The sequence below is a fragment of the Natator depressus genome, chromosome 4 (genome assembly GCF_965152275.1).
Source record: "Natator depressus isolate rNatDep1 chromosome 4, rNatDep2.hap1, whole genome shotgun sequence".
NCBI classification, from domain to species: Eukaryota; Metazoa; Chordata; order Testudines; family Cheloniidae; genus Natator; species Natator depressus.
Window position 1 is genome coordinate 81604819 of NC_134237.1, and position 21385 is coordinate 81626203.

General features: G+C 39.7%; 1 protein-coding gene across 5 annotated transcripts in view; it reads right to left on the reverse strand.

Annotated features, from left to right (window-relative positions):
• Positions 1-9609: 9609 nt before the first annotated feature.
• Positions 9610-21385, reverse strand: part of MTNR1A (melatonin receptor 1A) — a 104040-nt gene continuing 92264 nt past the window's right edge. For all 5 annotated transcript variants that reach the window (XM_074951297.1, XM_074951298.1, XM_074951301.1 and 2 more), the window contains one exon: positions 9610-17443. In XM_074951297.1, coding sequence (XP_074807398.1) covers positions 16575-17309 — 735 coding nt within the window. In that variant the 5' untranslated portion in view covers positions 17310-17443 and the 3' untranslated portion in view covers positions 9610-16574. The remainder of the gene's footprint in view (positions 17444-21385) is intronic.

Here is a 21385-nt window from a genome sequence, read left to right on the forward strand (position 1 = left end):
AGTCCAGGGACATATAAGGGGTCACCTTGGGAGTGCTGATTAACCTGGTCCTCTCAGACGTGCTCTGTTAATGTGTGTGAGTTCATCTGATTCTGGGGCTGGAAGAACTCAGCCCTGCGGAGCGTAGGTCCTGCAGGATAGCTCCACTGGGAGGGAACTTGCAGCAGGGAGAATTAGAGCTCCGTTTGAGAACACAAGTGACACAAGCAGTACATTAATAGCATTACAGACACCCCCACCCCAGAAGAGTAACCCTAATAAATGAGCGTACCCCAAAGTAACAGGCAAATCTGTTTTTTTTTAAAAGGAGAACTAGCATAAGAAGAAGGGAGTGGATGACTGGGTCTGGCAAGGCAAAGAGCCTGCAGCTAAGAAGCTGTGAGATAGGGGGAAGTGGAAATGGCTGGGCAAGGGGACTGGGACTATGGGGGCGGGAACACTGAGATGGGCAGTCTGGAGTGGTAACACAAGGACCTGCTGGACAAAGAGATTGGGACTATGAAGAGAAGCTGAGGAGTGGAGATTTGTGATGCATGGCCCGAAAGGGCTAAGCATCCTGCAGGATAAATGACTCAAATTCAACCCTTAAAGACATATGGGGAGATAATGTTTGTGTTTTTGTGTACTTACATATAAATGGGCAGGGATCAACAATGTAATCAACAGGCCCTGTCTAAGCTGTATTCTGTTAATTCAGCGATCAAAAGAACATCCTAGCATTGAAATGAACTGGAAACACGGGATATTGCTGTATTCATCTCTCTTTGAAATGTGTAGCTGCTCATCTGAAAATGGTGAAAAACAGGCAATTGCCTTATGTTAATTTGTGTAGCTAATTACCGGTGAAGGACCTATTTCAAAATCTCTCTGATTACCTATAGTAAGCCAAGGGACTCCGGCCTGTCAAAGGCTTGAAATTGTATAAAAGATCCTTGGGTCCTGATCCTGTCATCTCAGATCTGCTTAAGCTTCATCAGGGGAAGTGTGAGTCGCAAGATTGAGATCCCAGGTAAGCTGGTACACCCTGAATGTGCAACTACAAAGCTCACCATCTCTGCCATGAATCTGAACCTCAGGAATGTCTGCATATATATTGATTTTTTTAACCTATACGCTCTCTCTCCTCTTTTTTTAATAAATTTACTTTAGTTAATACGAATTGGGTGTAAGCATATATTTGGGTAAGATCTGGAATATTCAATAACCTGGAAGGTAATGTGTCCGATCCTTTTGGATTGGTAGACCCTTTTTCTTTTATATGATGAAATAAGATTTTCAGAAATCTTCATCATGTTTGACTTGGGTACCTGGCTGGAGGTCTGAGGCTGGGTTACTTTAAGGGAATTGTGTTGTTGGCTTCTGGGCAGCCAGTGAGATAAAGAAACTGTTTTGTGCTGGCTTGGTAAATCTGAGTATTGAAATATCCACCAGCTTTGGGGATTGTCTGCCCCATTCTTTGCAGTTCACCTTAATTGAGTGATCTCAGCTCGCTCCCACTGGGATCCCGGTCACAAGACTGAAACTGGCTAAAGGAGTATAGGATTGGATGAGGAGCCAGGGGTAGGGACAGGTTGCAGGGGAGGAGCAGAAGGGGTCATGCCTGGGAAATAGGCAGCGGAGTTTGTGTCCACTGCAGCACACTCCCCTCCAGAGCCTGGAATGGACCTCAAGATTCCTGAGGCTCACCATTCCTCTGCTGCCAGCAAATAGCTGTTAAATACACTAGCGAAGTGTCCCACCTTTCTGTAGTGCTGATTCACAGAGAGGATGACCTACTACTACTGTTATCAGTTATTGCCTTAGCTCTCGTGGCAGAGGTCTGTGTGGTGGATAAGCCCTGCTTATGACTCATGGAGGTGCCAATATGATGGCACATGACAGATCTTCTGGGTTTTTGTCACTTTTAAAAAAAAAAGTAAGAAAACTATGCTCAAAAAACAAAACCTCTTTTAAATGACCATAACATTACAAAGCCAAGAACGCAAAAGATAGAAAATGCCAGAATTAAAGTTGCCTGTGCAACCTTAACTTAGTCCCCTAATGACTATGCATTATGATTAATCACAGGATCACAAACCATTTTTTTTTCAGCTGGGCCCCAGCCTGATTCAGAGCATAGGATGGACTTGCTCTGGTGATGAATCAGGATTGTGTAGGGAAGAAGGCTGTTTGTAGAACCTCTGCTTTCTTTTTTGCAGAAGTTGGAAGGTGTTTAGTGAATGAGGCAGGGGACTGAAGGGAAAAAAAGAACTGTCTCAGTCTTAAGGCAGCTGAGCGCTGCCCATGAGAACCGGACTATGCTGCAGCCTCTGCCACAGAGTTCCTTTGTGATGCCTGTCAAGTCACCTAAACCAAATGTTTTATGGGTGATTACTAATTTTGTGTTCTTCATTTTCTGGGTCCCTGGGGGGTCTGATTTGCAGAAGTACTGAACAAACAGGCTCTTGAATATACAGAGTGCTATATAGTGCGAAATGCTCTGAAAAATCAGATCATAGGTGAATTGGTGAATATTTGTTTTACCTTCATCTCTCTGCAATTCTGCAACAAAAAAACTTCAGAAACAGACTCCAACGAGAGACTGCTGAATTGGAATTAATTTGCAAACTGGATACAATTAACTTAGGCTTGAATAAAGACTGGGAGTGGATGGGTCATTACACAAAGTAAAACTATTTCCCCATGTTTATTCTCCCCCCCCCCCCGCCACCCCGGCTGTTCCTCAGACAGTCTTGTCAACTACTAGAAATGGCCCACTTTGATTATCACTACAAAAGGTCCCCCCCCCCCCGCCCCAGCTTTCCTGCTGGTAATAGCTCAACTTAAGTCATCACTCTCCTTACAGTGTGTATGGTAACACCCATTGTTTCATGTTCTCTGTGTATGTAAATCTCCCCACTGTATTTTCCACTGAATGCATTCAATGAAGTGAGCTGTAGCTCACGAAAGCTTATGCTCAAATAAATTTGTTAGTCTCTTAGGTGCCACAAGTACTCCCTTTCTTTTTGCTTAATCTCTCTGTGACTCAGTTCCCCCTCCCCCTCCCTTCACAGGAGTGTTGTGGAAATAAATTCCCGTTCGTGAAGCACTGAGCTACTGTCATGGTGGGTACCATAGACAAGCCCATGAGGACATGAATAATTCTGACTTCAGAGCAAGGTTTGAATTGTGTGCAGGGGTTTGAGTAATGTGCAGTAAATAGGGACACATCAAACAATGAGGAAAACACAAATAATTGAATAGCTGCTCAGTATATGAGCTCCATACATTCTGTGCCCTAAGTAAAGCAGAGGTCTCTGGAAAAATAATATGCAGTCATTTAATTAAAGATTGTCTCACACTGCACACACACAAGGGGATGAATTGAGGATGCCCTGGGCAACCTTAATTCTTGCATTTCCTAACTTTGGCATGTTTGACTTTGCAGCCTTAACATTCTTTTAATGGAGGATGAGGCGATCTGTATAAAAATAGGATATGAAAACGTCTCCGTGGAGGAGCCTGCATTCGTGGAACTTTATTGGTACAATATTTTTAAGTTATAGGTGTTATTAAAATATTTATAAACCCAATGCTTCATAACTGACAATCATCAGGCTTGAGCCTTTTTTCCTTGTATAAAGAATACAGGATCAACGCCCGCTATTTTTCCCCGTTATATTCATTAACCCTGTTTCTCCCACTGATATGTCCTCAAGATTTGTGTGGCACTAGAGCAGCTATTCTCAGTAGCTGAAATGACACTGATTCAAAATTGACTGAATTTGAGCTTCAGCCCTGCAAACTGGAGACAAATTTTTCAGTGTTTAAATACTGTTAAAACATTGCAAAATGCTTGATTCTGTTATTTCCATCTTTATGCACACAACAACAAAATAAATATAACTTATTAAGGGGTTTCTTGGTCGTTTCCAGTATTGACAACTCCACGCATTCAAAAATGAGTCAGGCCCCCAAAATAATGATTTAAAAAAATTGGGGGGTTTCTTTTTGCTTGTCTTCGGGTTTCCCAATGGTGACACTGTGGTCACATTTTCAAGCTTTACTCTGCAACAAGGAGGGCTAGAAACTTGCTTTTTGTTTTAAATAAAAGCTGAGTCGCTCATCTAGCCACTGGACTCCAGGATCTGTGACTGAAGAACAACAGATGTTGCCAGATTCCCAATAAAATCATGACCATTGGGAACATGGTGTTTCATGTCAGTGATAGAAGTGCAGGGAAGTATGTTTTTAATACCTTAGCTATACTATATAAGAGGGTGTAATCACACATCCTGGGTTCAAAATCCCTTCCCCTCACAAAGAGCTTATGTTCTCTTGATTTTCCTTATTGCCTTGTATTGGATGAGAGAAATCTTACTTAGACCCTGATACTCTGAAGTCAGGCCAGAGCACCTGTATGGAGTCCCATTTACTGTTTCATAGATTCATAGATATTAAGGTCAGAAGGGACCATTATGATCATCTAGTCCGACCTCCTGCACAACGCAGGCCACAGAATCTCACCCACCCACTCCTGCGAAAAACCTCTCACCTATGTCTGAGCTATTGGAGTCCTCAGTTTGTGGTTTAAAGACTTCAAGGAGCAGGGAATCCTCCAGCAAGTGACCCGTACCCCATGCTACAGAGGAAGGTGAAAAACCTCCAGGGCCTCTTCCAATCTGCCCTGGGGGAAAATTCCTTCCCGACCCCAAATATGGCGATCAGCTAAACCCTGAGCATATGGGCAAGATCACCAGCCAGATACCCAGGAAAGGTTTCAGAGTAGCAGCCGTGTTAGTCTGTATTTGCAAAAAGAAAAGGAGTACTTGTGGCACCTTAGCGACTAACCAATTTATTTGAGCATAAGCTTTCGTGAGCTACAGCTCACTTCATCGGATGCATAAAGTGGAAAATACAGTGAGGAGATTTATATACACACAGACCATGAAAAAATGGGTGTTTATCATACACATTGTAAGGAGAGTGATCACTTAAGATGAGCTATTACCAGCAGGAGAGTGGGATGGGGGGAGAGAAAACCTTTTGAAGTGATAATCAAGGTGGGCCATTTCCAGCACATTTCCAGGAGTTAACAAGAACGTCTGAGGAACAGTGGGGGTGGGGTGCGGGTAGGGGGGAGGAATAAACAAGGGGAAATAGTTTTACTTTGTATAATGACTCAACCACTCCCAGTCTCTATTCAAGCATAAGTCAATTGTATCCAATTTGCAAATGTACAAGTACTCCTTTTCTTTTTCCGATACCCAGGAAAGAATTTTCTGTAGTAACTCAGATCCCACCCCATCTAACATCCCATCACAGGCCATTGGGCCTATTTACCATGAATATTTAAAGATCAATTAATTATCAAAATCATGTTATCCCATCATACCATCTCCTCCATAAACTTGTCGAGTTTAATCTTAAAGCCAGATAGATCTTTTGCCCCCACTGCTTCCCTTGGAAGGCTATTCCAAAAGTTCATGCCTCTGATGGTTAGAAACCATCATCTAATTTCAAGTCTAAACTTTCTGATGGCCAGTTTATATCCATTTGTTCTTGTGTCCACATTGGTACGGAGCTTAAATTCCTACCCCTCTCCGGTATTTATCCCTCTGATATAGTTATAGAGAGCAATCATATCTCCCCTCAACCTTCTTTTAGTTAGGCTAAACAAGCCAAGCTCCTTGAGTCTCCTTTCATAAGACAGGTTTTCCATTCCTAGGATCATCCTAGTAGCCCGTCTCTGTACCTGTTCCAGTTTGAATTCATCCTTCTTAAACATGGGAGACCAGAACTGCACACAGTACTCCAGATGAGGTCTCACCAGTGCCTTATATAATGGTACTAAAACCTCCTTATCTCTACTGGAAATACCTCGCTTGATGCATCCCAAGACCACATTAGCTTTTTTCACGGCCATATCACATTGGCGGCTCATAGTCATCCTATGATCAACAAATACTCCAAGGTCCTTCTCCTCCTCCGTTACTTCTAATTGATGCGTCCCCAGCTTATAACTAAAATTCTTGTTATTAATCCCTAAATGCATCACCTTGCACTTCTCACTATTAAATTTCATCCTATTACTTCAGTTTACAAGGTCATCCAAATCTTCCTGTATGATTTCCCGGTCCTTCTCTAAATTGGCAATACCTCCCAGCTTTGTATCATCCGCAAACTTTATTAGCACACTCCCACTTTTTGTGCCGAAGTCAGTAATAAAAAGATTAAATAAGATTGGTCCCAAAACTGATCCCTGAGGAACTCCACTGGTAACCTCCCTCCAGCCTGACAGTTCACCTTTCAGTATGACCCACTGTAGTCTCCCTGTTAACCAATTCCTTATCCACCTTTCAATGTTCATATTGATCCCCATCTTTTCCAATTTAACTAATAATTCCCCATGTGGCACGGTATCAAACGCCTTACTGAAATCTAGGTAAATTAGATCCACTGTGTTTCCTTTGTCTAAAAAATCTGTTACTTTCTCAAAGAAAGAGATCAGGTTGGTTTGGCACGATCTACCTTTTGTAAAACCATGTTGTATTTTGTCCCATTTACCATTGACCTCAATGTCCTTAACTACTTTCTCCTTCAAAATTTTTTCCAAGACCTCGCGTACTACAGATGTCAAACTAACAGGCCTGTAGTTACCCGGATCACTTTTTTTCCCTCTCTTAAAAATAGGAACTATGTTAGCAATTCTCCAATCATTCGGTACAACCCCTGAGTTTACAGATTCATTAAAAATTCTTGCTAATGGGCTTGCAATAGGACCCGGCATAGCAGTAAGGGTCCACCACAAGGATCAGCTTGTAGGATCAGGCTGGAATTTGTGAAATTTCTTCCCCTTCATTGAGAAACACCTGCTTTTGTACCACTTAATTTTTAGCATAATCTTACATTTTTAAAAGTTCTGCATTCTGTTGTTTGGTAGTTTGAGAGGGATGGTTAAACCTGTTGATACATTCTTTTTTCAAAAGTGGGGAGTCATGGACGTAATCAGCTAAACACGAGCTCCTAGTGCAATGCTGTGGCAAAATGGGCTAATGCAAGTCATAGGCTACACCTACAGTTGGAGCTGGGGGTGTGATTCCCAGCTCAAGTAGACATATTTGCGCTAGTTCTCATGACACTAGCCCTCTAAAAATAGTAGTGTAGCCATGGTAGCACGGGCAGCAGTGAATGGTGTTGAAATGGATCTTTTAATGGCCCACAGTTGAGCAGGGGTTTTCCGGTACTAGTGAGAATCTGGAAATCAGTACACTTAATGCACAGTCATTTATTTGAGAGAGAATCACTCAAATGTACTTAAAGTTACATGGTGTACATTCTTTTCCATAAGCCTCAGTTCCCCAAGCCTAAACCCTCAGTAACTACATTGGCTTTACACAGTATCCTGATTGGCAAAGAAAGCAGATATATCTACCAGCTCTAGATGGAGACTACTACTCTTTCTTCTTTCCCCTCTCTGGCACTTGGTCTGTCCCTCAAAGCAGGGCCTTGGTTACCCTAATGACCTCTGGTTCTAAGGTCCCTCGCGGCAGGATCTCGGTTACCCCGACGACTTCCGTCTCTCAGTCTCGAACCTCTGGATATTAATTGGGGATTGAACTGATTTCATTCACTTTGCTTAGCATTTATATACCCTTTTGTTCTCAAAGGAGTCACTTGTCACAGAAATATGCCTTGTAGGCATTTATTACTGGTTTTCTTCATAATTTTGGAAGGGACTGCAAAGCGAACACACAGACAGACCAAAGCTCATCCATAATTTACCCTCTCATAAATCATTCACTCAAGCACTTAGCGTGAGGTTATCCAAAAAGGGTCATTTTGACCCATGTCAGCTATGTCACCAAGCCCACTGATTGCATGATCTTACATGTTCTTTACTTTGTGAGCAGGTTTTTCTGCTGATATATTCCGAAGTTCAGAGCTAAAACACACATGCCCATTAAGCTGTTGTTAGCCATTCCAGTGCATTTTCAGCACCTCCAGTAGTATACAACTCCATTTATCTAATGCTAAGAGAATCCTGGTCCCAAAAATCTTCTAGCAGGTTCAAACATACCAAGCCATACCAAACTCATGCTTGCCACATTTATCCAGATCAATCACAGCAATTCATAAGAATTTAGCACCATCTCAACAAATGGCAACACAGGCTAGCTGCCCTGACTACACACACTCCCAGACCCCTGTGGGACTGTACTCAGGGCAGCTAGCCCATGCCACAGCTCACCCTGCCTGTGCAACCTCAGCTACACTACTATTTTTAGCACACTAGCCTAATGACAAACATAAGTAGGTCTACTTGAGCTGAGACTCACACCCCCAGCTCCAAGTGCAGCCATAACCTTAGATGCATAAACAGGGGGACCTGGCCTAGGAGCAGAGAAGTTATAGTACCACTGTATTTGGCAGTGGTGCAACTGCTGCAGGACTATTGTGTCCTGTTCTGTTGGCCCCAATTCAGGAAGAATGTTGGGAAGTTGGAGAGGGTTCAGAGAAGCGCTATGAGAATAATTAAGGGATTGGAAAACATGTCTTATTGTGATAGACACAAGGAGCTCAATCTATATAGTTTAACATAGAGACGGGTAAGGGGTGACTTGATCACTGTCTATAAGTACCTACATGGGGAACAAATATTTGATAATGGGCTCTTCAATCTAGCAGACAAAGGTATAGCTTCCAATGGCTGGAAGCTGGAGCCAGACAAATTCAGACTGCAAATAAGGTGCACGTTTTTAACAGTGAGAGTAATTAACCATTGGAACTATTTACCAAGGGTTGTGGTGGATTCTCTAGCACTGGCAATATTACATTCCAGATTGGATGTTTTTTCTGAAAGGTATGCTTCAAACAGGAATTAGTTCAAGAAAGTCGTGTGGCCAGTGTTATACAGTAAGTCAGCCTAGATGATCAAAGTAGTCTGTTCTGGGCTTACAGTTTATGAAGCTGTGGTGTGCATAATTGTGTATTCACTTTACACTTCCATAATTACATACAACCAGGTAATGACAGCAGAGCTGGCTGAATAATCAAAACAATTGAAAACACTGTATGTGAAATTGTTCTTCAATATGTTATACATTCAAGAATTAACATTCAATTAAAATCTTACAAGTCATTCTCCAACATGAGGAAGTTATGAAAAAAGTCCATTTATTTTTAAATTTTCACAAATTTTGTCCAAATTAATGATTAGACAAATGTTATTCAACAAAGTCTTGATCAAACGATAGGTACTCATAGAATGACACATAACAGGCGAAGTTTGGGTTTCACATACATTTATGTAGCTGTTATGAAATTCAGTGTAACTGAAAGCAGAATTGGGACCATCAAGTTCATTAAACTACCATCTCAGTGTACGGTGAGGAAGTTCCAAACACTCAGCCATAGGAAATTTGCAGGTAAACATATAATTGTAATAACTACATATTTATACTAGCTTGGCAGAACAACCATTTATAACGTACATATTTCAGGAGATTAAGCAAATCACTCCCTGCCTGGAAACTCCTCCCATAGCTACTTTATTGTGAAGTTGGTCATTAAAGAGGTTGTTCGTCTTCTTCAAACAGTAGTGGCTAATGTCAGAGAAGATACTGACTAGATGGACCATTGGTTGGATCCAGTATTAAGTGAAGCCATTAGAGTAGCTGTGCTAGGGAGGAGGGAAGGCCCCTGGGAGGGTAGGCTGAGTTGTGTTTTCTATCTGATGTGAGTCTTCTCCCTATTGGGAACCAAAACACCACCTCCCAGCTTGCTTTCTCATGGCTTGTCTACACAGAGAGTTCGTACGTGGCAAGCCAAGGCTGTGAATCTACAGTGCGCTAGTTTTTTGCACATTAACTGGCTGCATGGACCTTGCTACTGTGTGCTAAACATTCCATAGTGCAGTTTCAGAACTCCTGTTTCAGTGCATGCCAGGCAATAATGTTCCATGTAGACAAGTCCTCAGTGAGAGTTTGTTTCCTCCTGATCTTTAATCCTGGTCCCTCCCTCAGTCCAGGAAGCAACAGGGGAGGGTGTCATGTGGCTGGAGAACAAGATGAGGGGGTGGGCAGCAGGGTAACCACCTGCATTTCACGGAAATAAAAGCAAACTGTATGAAATATACAGGACACTTCTGTTGAAGGAACATCACCTCGTGGTGGTTTATTCATGGTACAAAAAATATACATTGGCATCACAGTGCAGAACCCTTTGCATGATTATTGCTTAAACTATATATTTGTATCTGATAAAATGCTTATCCGTATTAGGTATGGGTGGAGGACCATCTGACATCCCTTAAAATAAAGGATTGGTGGTTACATTGGGCTGGGGTATGCTGACACACAGCCGACAGCACTTCTCATGAAAGAGTGGATTGGCGGCTGCGGCCAGGTGGGTGGGGAGAGTCAGGCTGGTAGCCTGCTCAGACATGGGGTAGAAAGGGCCATAGTTTGGAATATGAAATTAGAGAAGGGTTAATACTGAAGGGAGAGCGAAGGAATTATCCTGGAATATGGCATGAGCCACATACTGAGTTGGGGCAAATGCTCAGGTTGAGCATATACATCATCAGTGCAACTATCATCCTTCTGTTCCAAGGGCTGTATACTGGTCCTTTGGATTTTAACATGCATATTTTGATATATATCCTGACCACAGATGCAAAGTCCACCTGAGGATAGTACTGCAGAGTTGGAATAGTTGCCGTATCTAAGCCGGTGGAGCATACCTTTTAGCATGGCTTGAAGAAGTCCTTTCAATGTGTAGCCTATGTAGTTATATGTAATTTAAAATATTTCAATTCTTTCTTCAAAATAACCACTAGTTATACTTTGTGTGTTGTGAGGGTGTGACCTAGATAATGCATCACTAAAGATTGCACAGAAGTGTAATTGTGTATCCATGTAACTATTTGATTTGGGGAGGGCGGGGAAATCAAGCTTACCATTAGCAGTATTACAACATGTTGATATGATTCTTGTCCATCCTTGAACAAATTCTCCAACGTCTCATCAGGGTATTCAATGTTCTGTCACACTTTCTAATTTATGGCTTCTAAGCAGTAATTTAGGTTACTATTCTAGGGCTTGATCCTGAAGCAGTTAAACAAGTAGTTCTTGCTGAAGTCAATGAGATTACTCCATTTTCATGAGAATACTTGTCTGAGTAAGAGTCTGTCTGAGTAAGAGTTCTCAGGATCAGGACCCCATTTACATGTTTATAATTAAATGCCATCCTTGTGCACCCATATGGGGACGTGTGTGTGGCATGTCTATTTTCATACAACCATAGAGTTACATATAGATGATAATTTCCGGATATCTGCCAAAAGCTTGTAGGATTTCACCAATATAGCAACAATGAAACATGGCTAGATAACAGAAGTTTAATCAAGCCATTGAGTTAATATATTTACTTTATTTAAAAAATAAATCACATAGACAACTCCATTGGATGAGGTTTATTTTGCAGAGATTTCGCAGGCAATTTCACATTCCTCCACAACCTTGGTATAGACCTGGATAGCTGACAGTGATGAATTTTTTAAAATGAAGAGAGAAACGTAGCTAGTGTAATGGTATGCTAGGTGTCCTGTACATGTATGAAAGTAAATATTGCCAGATCCTCATCTGTTATAAATCAGTGGGGCTATGCTGATTTACATTAGCTGAGGAGCTCGTCTTTCATCTTTAATATTAATATATTGGCATAGTTTGTTTATAGGCATGTTATACATGATGTATCATAAATATGATGGTCAATATTCAGTAATATGGCTGTTTTGGGTTGCCAATGTGTATTAAAGTAATCCCAGATCAGTTTTAACATATGCGCCTCTTCCTTTCACCTTTCCTTTCTTTCTTCTAGAACAGAATCTAAGAGGTGTGTACTGTGGGCAAGTTATATTCTTTTTTATATAATTAGAACTTCCCAGAAACATACAAGGTATTAAGGTAGGATTTTTTTCTTATAATTGAAAAAACTGAACCACAAAATGGGGTTCTCATTTAAATTAGGCAGAAATTTGAGCTATATTACATGGCATGTGAGGCCATGACTAGTGTGTTCTTCTGAATTGGCAAGCAAGTTTATCTTCGCTGGCACATATCCAGTCTAAAGCCTCAGTCAGCAAATGGCAAACAGTAGCAAGTCTTAATTCTTTTTAAAGTGCTGGGAATTATTAATTATGAGCAGAAAGAAAGTGCACATATTGGAAAGGGATTAGAGAATATCTGTTATTTTGCATTACTACTGGTTTAGAAACAAGCTACTTTGAAGGCTCTGGTTCTAGGCTTTTTACATTGAGACTGCATGTGCTTATTGTATATATGTTGTTTGCTGTGCAGTTTCAATGGACCAATGAATTCCTTTGTGTCATAATTCTTTTTGAAGCTAATCAACAATAACATTGCAAAAATAGTTCAAAAAGCAATCCAAAGGTGCAGTACAGACTGATCGTAGCAGGATGGGTTATTTGTTTCTACACAGACTGATTAGAATAGAATAGATGATTATGGATTATTGAAAGATAATCTTCTCAAACATAAAGAAAAACCAGACAACAGCTTTGTTGTTGCTTTGATGTCCATACAAAATAACACATTTTTTTGCTGCTTTTCTATATTGTTCCACTAGTAGCAGAGTGGAGCGAAAGAAATATTGCAATGAGCACTATACGTAAACTATTCAAAATTAACGTACGTAGCTGCAAACAATCACTGTTTAAATACTATAAACACTAACTAATATTAATGTGTTAATATTTTCTGTGCTAGTTAAAAGGAAACAGTGCTATACTTTTGTGTTATATAAAGCTTGCACTGAAAATCACCACCAATAAAATGAAGACTGTACCAAACACAGCAATAGTGTTATTCAGGATGTGATGACACACACAGACTGACTGTTAGCACAACCAGGATCATACAGAAAAAAGAATTTTCATAGGGAAAATTGAGACTCGTTTAGCCATTGATCATACAATGTGTTGCACCTGGGTGTATCCCTGCTCATGCCTGGATGTCCATTGGCTTCACTGAGGCTCAGCTCAAAAGCAGAGGTCTATCCATGTGTAACACATTCCAGGACTGGGTCCTTAAAGAGTGAAAATCACCCATATTCAAAGGGCCTATGCACCACTTAAGCCTTCAAAATACAGTTTAATTGGATTAAGTGGTGTAGCAGTCCTACGCAGGTCTTTTACACAGGGGTGAATTTCATCACTTTGAAGGTAAAAATATCTTTACTTATATCTTAGGGATCATCCATTTGTACAGTTCAATTGCAAGACTTGTTTGGGTAAACCCCACAACTGCCAGAGCTTAGTTCTATTTTTACTGAGCAAGAAGCATCCTATGTTCTCCAGGCATTACTTGTTGATTATAGATGGCCCAGTTCTTGAGATGCTGAGCAACTTCCAACAGAGGCTGTTCATCATGTTGCAAGCACCTCACAGGATCAGGCCATAAATCGTTCGAGGGAACTTAAACACTGGTACTTCGGTTTTAATTTGCAGTTGTTTTGCATTTGGAGGTGGTGATGTTGGTTGGGAGTGACTTTGGAAACCACTCCTAAAAACATACTATGGAATGGTTGAAAAATAAGCAGAAAAATTTGAAGAGGTCAGCAAATAATTTCCTAAAAGTTCCAGCCATATGGTCATCTGTGTTAATTTGGAGGCAAACAAATAGCTACAAGCAACAATACCCCCCAAAAGAGCAAGGGATTAGTCTTTTTAAAATTATTGCTCTATTTAGCAGCTCATATCATCACCAACATACACAATTTCTGTAGTTTTAATATTAATATAAATCCTTCAAAATACCAGATCTGAAAAATGCTCTCAATTTTAATTACAGGCCTGTTCACCAAAATATAGACCTTTGGTATAATATATGATTCATTGTGTCTAGCAAATGAGTTTTATTATAATCAAAAATATATTTTCGCACTTGTGAAATAAGAGGGATTTTAAGTCCTCAGATAACCCACACTAATGGCTGTTTCAAGGCTTATACGTGTGTAGAAGTGATAAACATGTAAGTTTCCAGTTTGAAATGGGCAAGTGAAAAAAAACCTTTGACAATACTACATTCACTGATGATTAGGCTACTGAAACTACTTTATCAGATTCCCCACAAAATATTACATTGTTTTAAGTGAAAATATTTGTTTTAAATAAGGCAAGACTTTTTGTAGTAATTTAAATAGTGTATTTCTTATGTGACTCATATAGGGTGGTCTTGCCTCCCTCATTATTGTGCTATAACTACACACTATAAGCAATGCCAGTACATGGCTAAGCATCCTCTAAGGATGAAATCACTGAAGGAAGCTGTGATGTACTTTATACTGTTAATCATATCATATGATGATACCACAATAGAAGAGAACTGGTTATTTACAGAGCGGTTTTGACTGCCCACACAGATCTGAATGTAAAGAAAGATGAGTCAAGCACCTTGATAATGCATTGACTGGTCTGTTCATCTGGACATTGTTTCATCATTAGTTAGTTAGGTTCATTACAAGCCTGAAGTGAGTGAAGGACAACAGGAGGCACCTGTTTTTAAGGTAAGAAACTGTTCAGATGCCAAAATATTAGTGTGGTTTCAAGTATGTATGAATGTTCTGTTTAGCTCATAATTTATATTAAGTCAAGTGTACAATAATATATGCCCAAAAGACATGAGATGCTTTTAAGGCTGTCTACAGTGAAGGAATTATAGAACACAGTGAGTATTTAATGTTTTCAAAGACATCTAAGGTGTTGAAATCCAAATCTTTTTCTAGTGTATCATGTAATTATTTTAATGAACCAGTTTCAATATAGTGTATATTTCAACATATAATAATAAAATGCTGATAAACTATTAAAACCTTTTAGTCTTGTAGAGATGGCTGGAACTGTCTTGGAAAAACTCAAGCATCAGTGATTGTGGGAAGTAAATATATTCCAGGATAGGATGGCTAATGATTAGAAAGCTATGATAGCTGAAACCTTTACAGATCTAATTCAGTGATCATTCCTTTTAATGATAATGCGAGTTAGTGAGAGAACAATCCTTGCATAGTGTTTGAAAGGATCTCAGTCCATTAACTGAAAAAGCTGAAACCTATTCTTGTAAAAAAAAATTTTTTTCACCAAATGAGTTCACTGTAAGTGGAGATTCACTGTAGAAGGCCAAGGCCTGCCTAGCTGCACTTCCTCCCTTCCCCACCCTCTTCATCTCTTGCCCATGCATGGAACACATCTATGGGTAGGCCACATAGGGAATGGCTGGTCCAATACTGGGAACCATCTATTCCTTTGTCCCTCTACCACAGGGTAGTGGTGCCTTCTCTTTTCTCTTCTCTATTATTCTGGTCTGTTAATCTCTCTAGGCTTTTATACCATTTTCATCCGTGTTAACTATGGATGAGGTGTTTAGATATCAACATTTCAAAAAGCTTTTTTGGACAATTTCGAGAAGCAGCCAGGGCTCTAACGGCTTCTAGAGCTTAGAACAGGGTCACAGGCTCATTTTGGGAAGCAGTAAGTGAATCTGATATGCTTATCTCAATCCTCCAGGCTTCATGTGGTTGAGAGTTCAGCTAAGCAGTCAGAACCCATGGAGGCCCTGTCACTCCCCAAAACAAACTCCCATTCCCCTCAGATGCCCTCATAAGTGCATTTGGCTTCTTGGTCCATGCCTGGCAATTCCCGCTGCCACACATAGGTCACAGAGGAGCAACAGGCACTTCTCTCTACTATCTCCAGAGGATATCTGCCCCATTCTCTCCTTTTGGGTGGCTTCCAGGCTTCTCCCATTGTATTTCTCCTGGACATTAGGGAAGTTGGAAGTTCCCATACCTCAAAATCCCCCCACGTTCTTTGAGCTCCTGCTGAACCCATGTGTACTCCCTGCCATCCCCCAGCATGCCCCTAGCTGTTCTATAGGCCCTTGAAGCTTTTGAGATAATCAGACATGCATATTTTTCCTCCTAAAAACAGTTTTAAAGAGGAGAACTAAACAAGGGCTGTGTAGTTACCTGAAAGGAGTGGTAAGGCTTATTTGCCACAAAGTTATGACTACTCTAGGAACTTAAATATATAGACTGAGATTCTTAGTGAAACATTTCAAGTATTTTCCCTCCTCTTTTCACGTTCCCACACACTGGAATAAATAGCTCCCATTTTTCCTTTAACAGAAGTTGTTAAGGGTGTCAAGATCAGTACCATAGCCTGCCTTGCAATTTAGGGAATCCAGATCGATGCTTTTTCAAACAGTCAGTTAATATGGCAGTTCAGTTCCAATCCATCTTCAGTTATCGATGTTAAACAGAAAATTTAAAAAAATTCTATAACCCTGTAATAACTTAAGCATATAAGTGAGTCATTATTTGAAAGATATATTGTACAACAGGAGGCTCTTTATGTCAAGGCTGTGTTACTTTGGCTCACAAATACTGTACCCAGAACATTGTCCAAGTACCTTTCATATAGGACTAGTATTTCAGTACAGCACTTCAACTGTGTAGCTAATAAAACAGAACTAGTGTTTGAATGTTGTAGATCGGCAATGGTGAGGGTCCCAATTTCACACTGAGTCTACCTTCACTTGATTGTTGTTTGTAATCAGTGGTGAGGGTTTGGTTTTCATCCTATCTGCTGCATCATTAGAACTATCCTGAAAGAAAACCTTTGCTGTACAAATTGTGACAATAATTCTCTTGTATTCTCTTCTGAAATTCTGGTTCAGGAGTCCATATATGATAGCATTAAGGCAGCTGTTGAAATATGCCATGTAGTAACTGGATACAAACAACCACTCTGGAATCCTAGGGATTATTGTGTCTGGGTCGACAGCCACAGCCAGGCCTATGAAATTCAAAGGAGCCCAGCAGATCGCAAACAGTACAAATACCACAAACATGGTGACAAAGTTCCTAAAGTCATGTGGCTTCAGCCTGGGCTTGTTGTCAGGTTTAACCCTTCGCCTTACCTGAATAACAAGGATCCATATTCTCAAGTAACAGAAAGTAACTATGCCTATGGGAAGCATGAAATGGAAAAACACCACTGCTATTGTATACGGTGAGCTCACAGATTGTGCAAAGGTGCACGAGTAGATTCGTGGATCATATTGTAGAGATCCAACAAACAGATTAGGAACAATAGCAACAAATGTCAGGATCCAGATGAGAATGACGTAGCACAGAGAATTCTTGTCACTATACAGCTTGTCATACTTGAGGCTGTGGCAGATGTAGCAATATCGATTAATAGCAATGCCTGTAATGTTGAATATTGATCCAATGACACTTAGGCCCATCAGGAAACCACTAATTTGGCAGTGGAGGTAGCCCAGATTCCATCCATTATGAAATACAGATGTCAGGACCAGTGGGTATGGGTAGATCGCCACTACCAAGTCTGCAATGGCCAGGCTTACAACAAATATATTTCCTGCAAAATAAATATGAAAAAAATATTTATTTCTCTTTTTTCTTTTGTTCTTTTTTCCTTTGTGTGTCTCCAGATTTTTAACAGCCAGTCTCAGAGCAAAACTCTACTTTCTATTAACCCCAAACTTTATTTTCATGTATCAGAAATAAGACACTTATTTTTCTTTAAAGAGGAAATGGTTCAATTCAAGGTGTACTTTTAAAACAAAAGGTTTTATTGGGTTTAGTTACCATAAAACTTCTATTTTTATTATGTCATTTACTTGGATTCTCCTAATCACACAGATCCAGAATTCATGTCTTATTAAAACAGACTCTCTTGAAAAAATGAGCATAAATAACATGACGACGAATATGGTGCCATTTAAAACTCTCATTCACTTTTCACATTTAACTCCATTGCTTTTCCTTAAATTATCCCCAAACTTTTCTACTTCTGAAACTTAAATCTGTTTTCCTGTTTGTATCTCAAGCCTTTATTGGGTGATATTACCTTAATAAATTTTAAAGACTCCAGCTACAATACTGCAATTGTATTAATATTTAGAGACAACATCCTTCTGGTATTTTTCAAGGAAAGAGTTTCTAAAACCCTAAAAAAAAACCCCAAATCCCAATTTTTTCATCCTGTTTTTAAAATCATGTAGGGCTGACAAAGATAGTTTAAAGATCTTCAGCATGGAACACTGATGCCACATACTCTTACTCCTTCTTCCTGATTGCTCTACCTAAAGGTAAGCACAGCAGATGCAGCAGCAAAGAGAAGTTGCTGAAAAGATACAAAAAGAAAAGGAGTACTTGTGGCACCTTAGAGACTAACCAATTTATTTGAGCATAAGCTTTCGTGAGCTACAGCTCACTGCATCGGATGCATCACGAAAGCTTATGCTCAAATAAATGTGTTAGTCTCTAAGGTGCCACAAGTCCTCCTTTTCTTTTTGCAAATACAGACTAACACGGCTGCTACTCTGAAATCTGAGAAGATATTGCTGACTTTTTAATGGGCTTTGGATAGGGCCCTCAATCAAGCAGGTAAATCAGAATCAATCTATTTTAGGCTGTAGCATCTGAGCACCTCATAATCCTTCAAGTATTTTACAAATGTATGAGTTTATGTTCAATTGAAAACACTAGTCAATCTACATGTTTATTTGCCTCTATATTGCAAGCACGAAGATTATTATTCTCATGAGACATTTACGTCATACACTGTAGGTCACATGGGAGGTCTTATTGCAAATATAGAGACTATCTTTCCTCTAGAGTGCTCAATCCCTGGTCTATTGAGCACTCACAGAACTCTTAGTTCTGCTAATCCCAAAGGAATAGTGTACACCAGGTTGTAAAATTCCACTCGGGATCACCACTTTACTTACCACACAATGCTTAGATATAGTGAAAACAATAAGTTTATTATCAAACAGAAATTCAAGTGATAGAGAGTGAGAATATTGGTAACAAATGGTTACATATAAAACAAAATCATAACATGTTTTCTGGAGACTAACAAAACAGCTTACCCCAAGTCCTTTCCACAGTGTTTTCAACTAATTTAGTTGAGACCTTTGCTCCTGAGATCAAGCCCACTGGCAGCTTGTCTTCACAGACTGAAGTAATCACTGGGGGTTCCTCTGCACCTCCTAGATATAGTCTCTCAAACCACTGTTTTAGTTTGAGATCAGGATATCATTCTGCACAGCTCATTTTTTCCTGTGTGCTTTTTTCATTGATTTCACATCCCTGCATTAGCATTTGACTCAGTATGTAAATGTGTCTCCACTGTAAAGCTTACAATACTTCACTTTCATGTAGCCAGACAGCTAAACATTTCTTACTTCCTGTCTGGTGGAACCATTCTAAAACATGTCACCTTATATGCTTTAAGAACATAATTTGTGTACGTACATACACAACTCTTTAAATATCACCTGTACATACATCGCTCAATCATTGAGATGACCAGTATGACACAGGCTTTCATTAGAGACCTTACTTGACACTCTTTCGTCAACTAGAATGTAAATTCCAGACCGGGGGATCCCTGTAACCCTAATGCACTGTTAGTAGTTGGTATCAAGAGGTCCCTACAATAATATGTGTTCATTGTCCAGAATATTATACAATGTAGGGAAGCATGAAAAAGAAAAGCTCTGTAGAAGCTGGAAAGCTTGTCTCTTTCACGAACAGAAGTTGGTCCAATAAAACATATCACCTCATCCATCTTGTCTCTCTGGGACCAACACCTCTACAACCACAGTGCAAATTAAAAACAATGACAAGCAAAACATGGAACCAAAATTCAGATAAAAGAAATTGTGGACAGATTATTGATTATAAGGGATGAAATCATGGCATCATGGAAGTTAATGTGTATTGGCTATTGACTTCAATGAGGCAAGGATATTTTTTAAAACAACCCAACATATTCTCTCTTATCTTTCTATATTTTTTTTTAAAAAGCCAACTTACTAAAAGCAAATTTTTTGGGACAGTGTTTTATTCAAGTTTTTCAGCATGTAAGCAAGTACCATACTGTTAAATTATAACTGAAAATCAGCTTTAAAATGAAAATACCAATGCAGTATCAAGCCCTTTGCACTGCTGCAATTCTCAACATTGTGCTCCACTTCTGTTAATATAATTACATTAATTAAAACATGGTAAAAAGCATTTTCTCCTGCTAATCCCATGCTTTAAATGTTCATGGGGAAATACTAAATCTCAAGACACATGCAGAGATCAGAAACGTGGAAATATTTGGCTCAGAATAGTATGTATTTTTTTGTATTTTAATTTTATTCAATGCAGGCACGTGATGCCCATGAACTGTTCCTACTAACAGAAGCTGAGATAAATGGCCTTATTTAAAAGATTAAGATATACTGGTTTTTTATAAGTTTTGTACCTAGTTTTCTAGATGCCTTTCTCTTGTTGATTTCTGAAATTGTTTCCTCTTTTTGACTGAGGATCTAATGCCATCCTAGAGTCTGCTTGTGATGAAGCCTGTGGCAGAGGTCCTATTAATTTCAGCGGCAGCATGAAAGGAGGAAGTTTGAATAGAAACAGAAGGAAAATATAAAATCCATTCCCTCTGTTGGTCTTTGCTCAAAAATCTGTTCATGACCCACTGGAAGATTGTTTGCAGAATGCTGTAAGTGTGTAAATTCAACACTATATAAATTACAGGTGGGGCTGAGTCACTTCCTATTATAAGGCTCTGTTTCATTTGCCCATAGCTTTGCCAAATTTTAACTATTTGGGCTGAAATTTTCCATGCTGGTTTCTTCTGCAGGCTGATTTTTTTCCCCAAAAAACTTTCAGCCACAATGGTTCAGCCACTTCCAAGAACAAGACGAGGGAAAAATAACTGGTTTGCCCATATTGAAAAACTTTGATCTTTTTTATGAAAAAAATGTGCTAGCATCCCCGGACTTTAGAGCTGCGGCTTGACATTTGGCAGCAGGGGGGGACTTCTGTTCATTAATTGAGCACCTTCCATTCTGTGCACTGAATGAGTAGGGAGTTCTGTGGAAAAAATAGTACGCCATCATGTAATTAAAGACTGTATTGCAATGCATACACACAAGAGGAGTGAATTAAGGTTTCACATGCAGTCTGAATTCTGGTATTTCCTAACTTTTGAGGGCTTGACTTTGCAACCTTAATAATGTTCTTTAAACTTGTAAAGAAGTGTGGAGAAAGCTGAGCTGGTCTGACTAGAGTCAGTAGGCTCTGCTTTTAGATACAGTCCAAAGAAATGCTCCATAAAATATTGGCAGTGCTGTGAATGCAGAAGAAACCTGTGTGACTGCTCATGCACAGTACATGTTCCATATCAGACCAATCTGCCATCTCACAATTTTTACGAAAGAAAACAAATGATCCACACAATTCCACTTTCCCCAAAGGGAAACACTGCATAAAATGAATGGAATAAATGTGA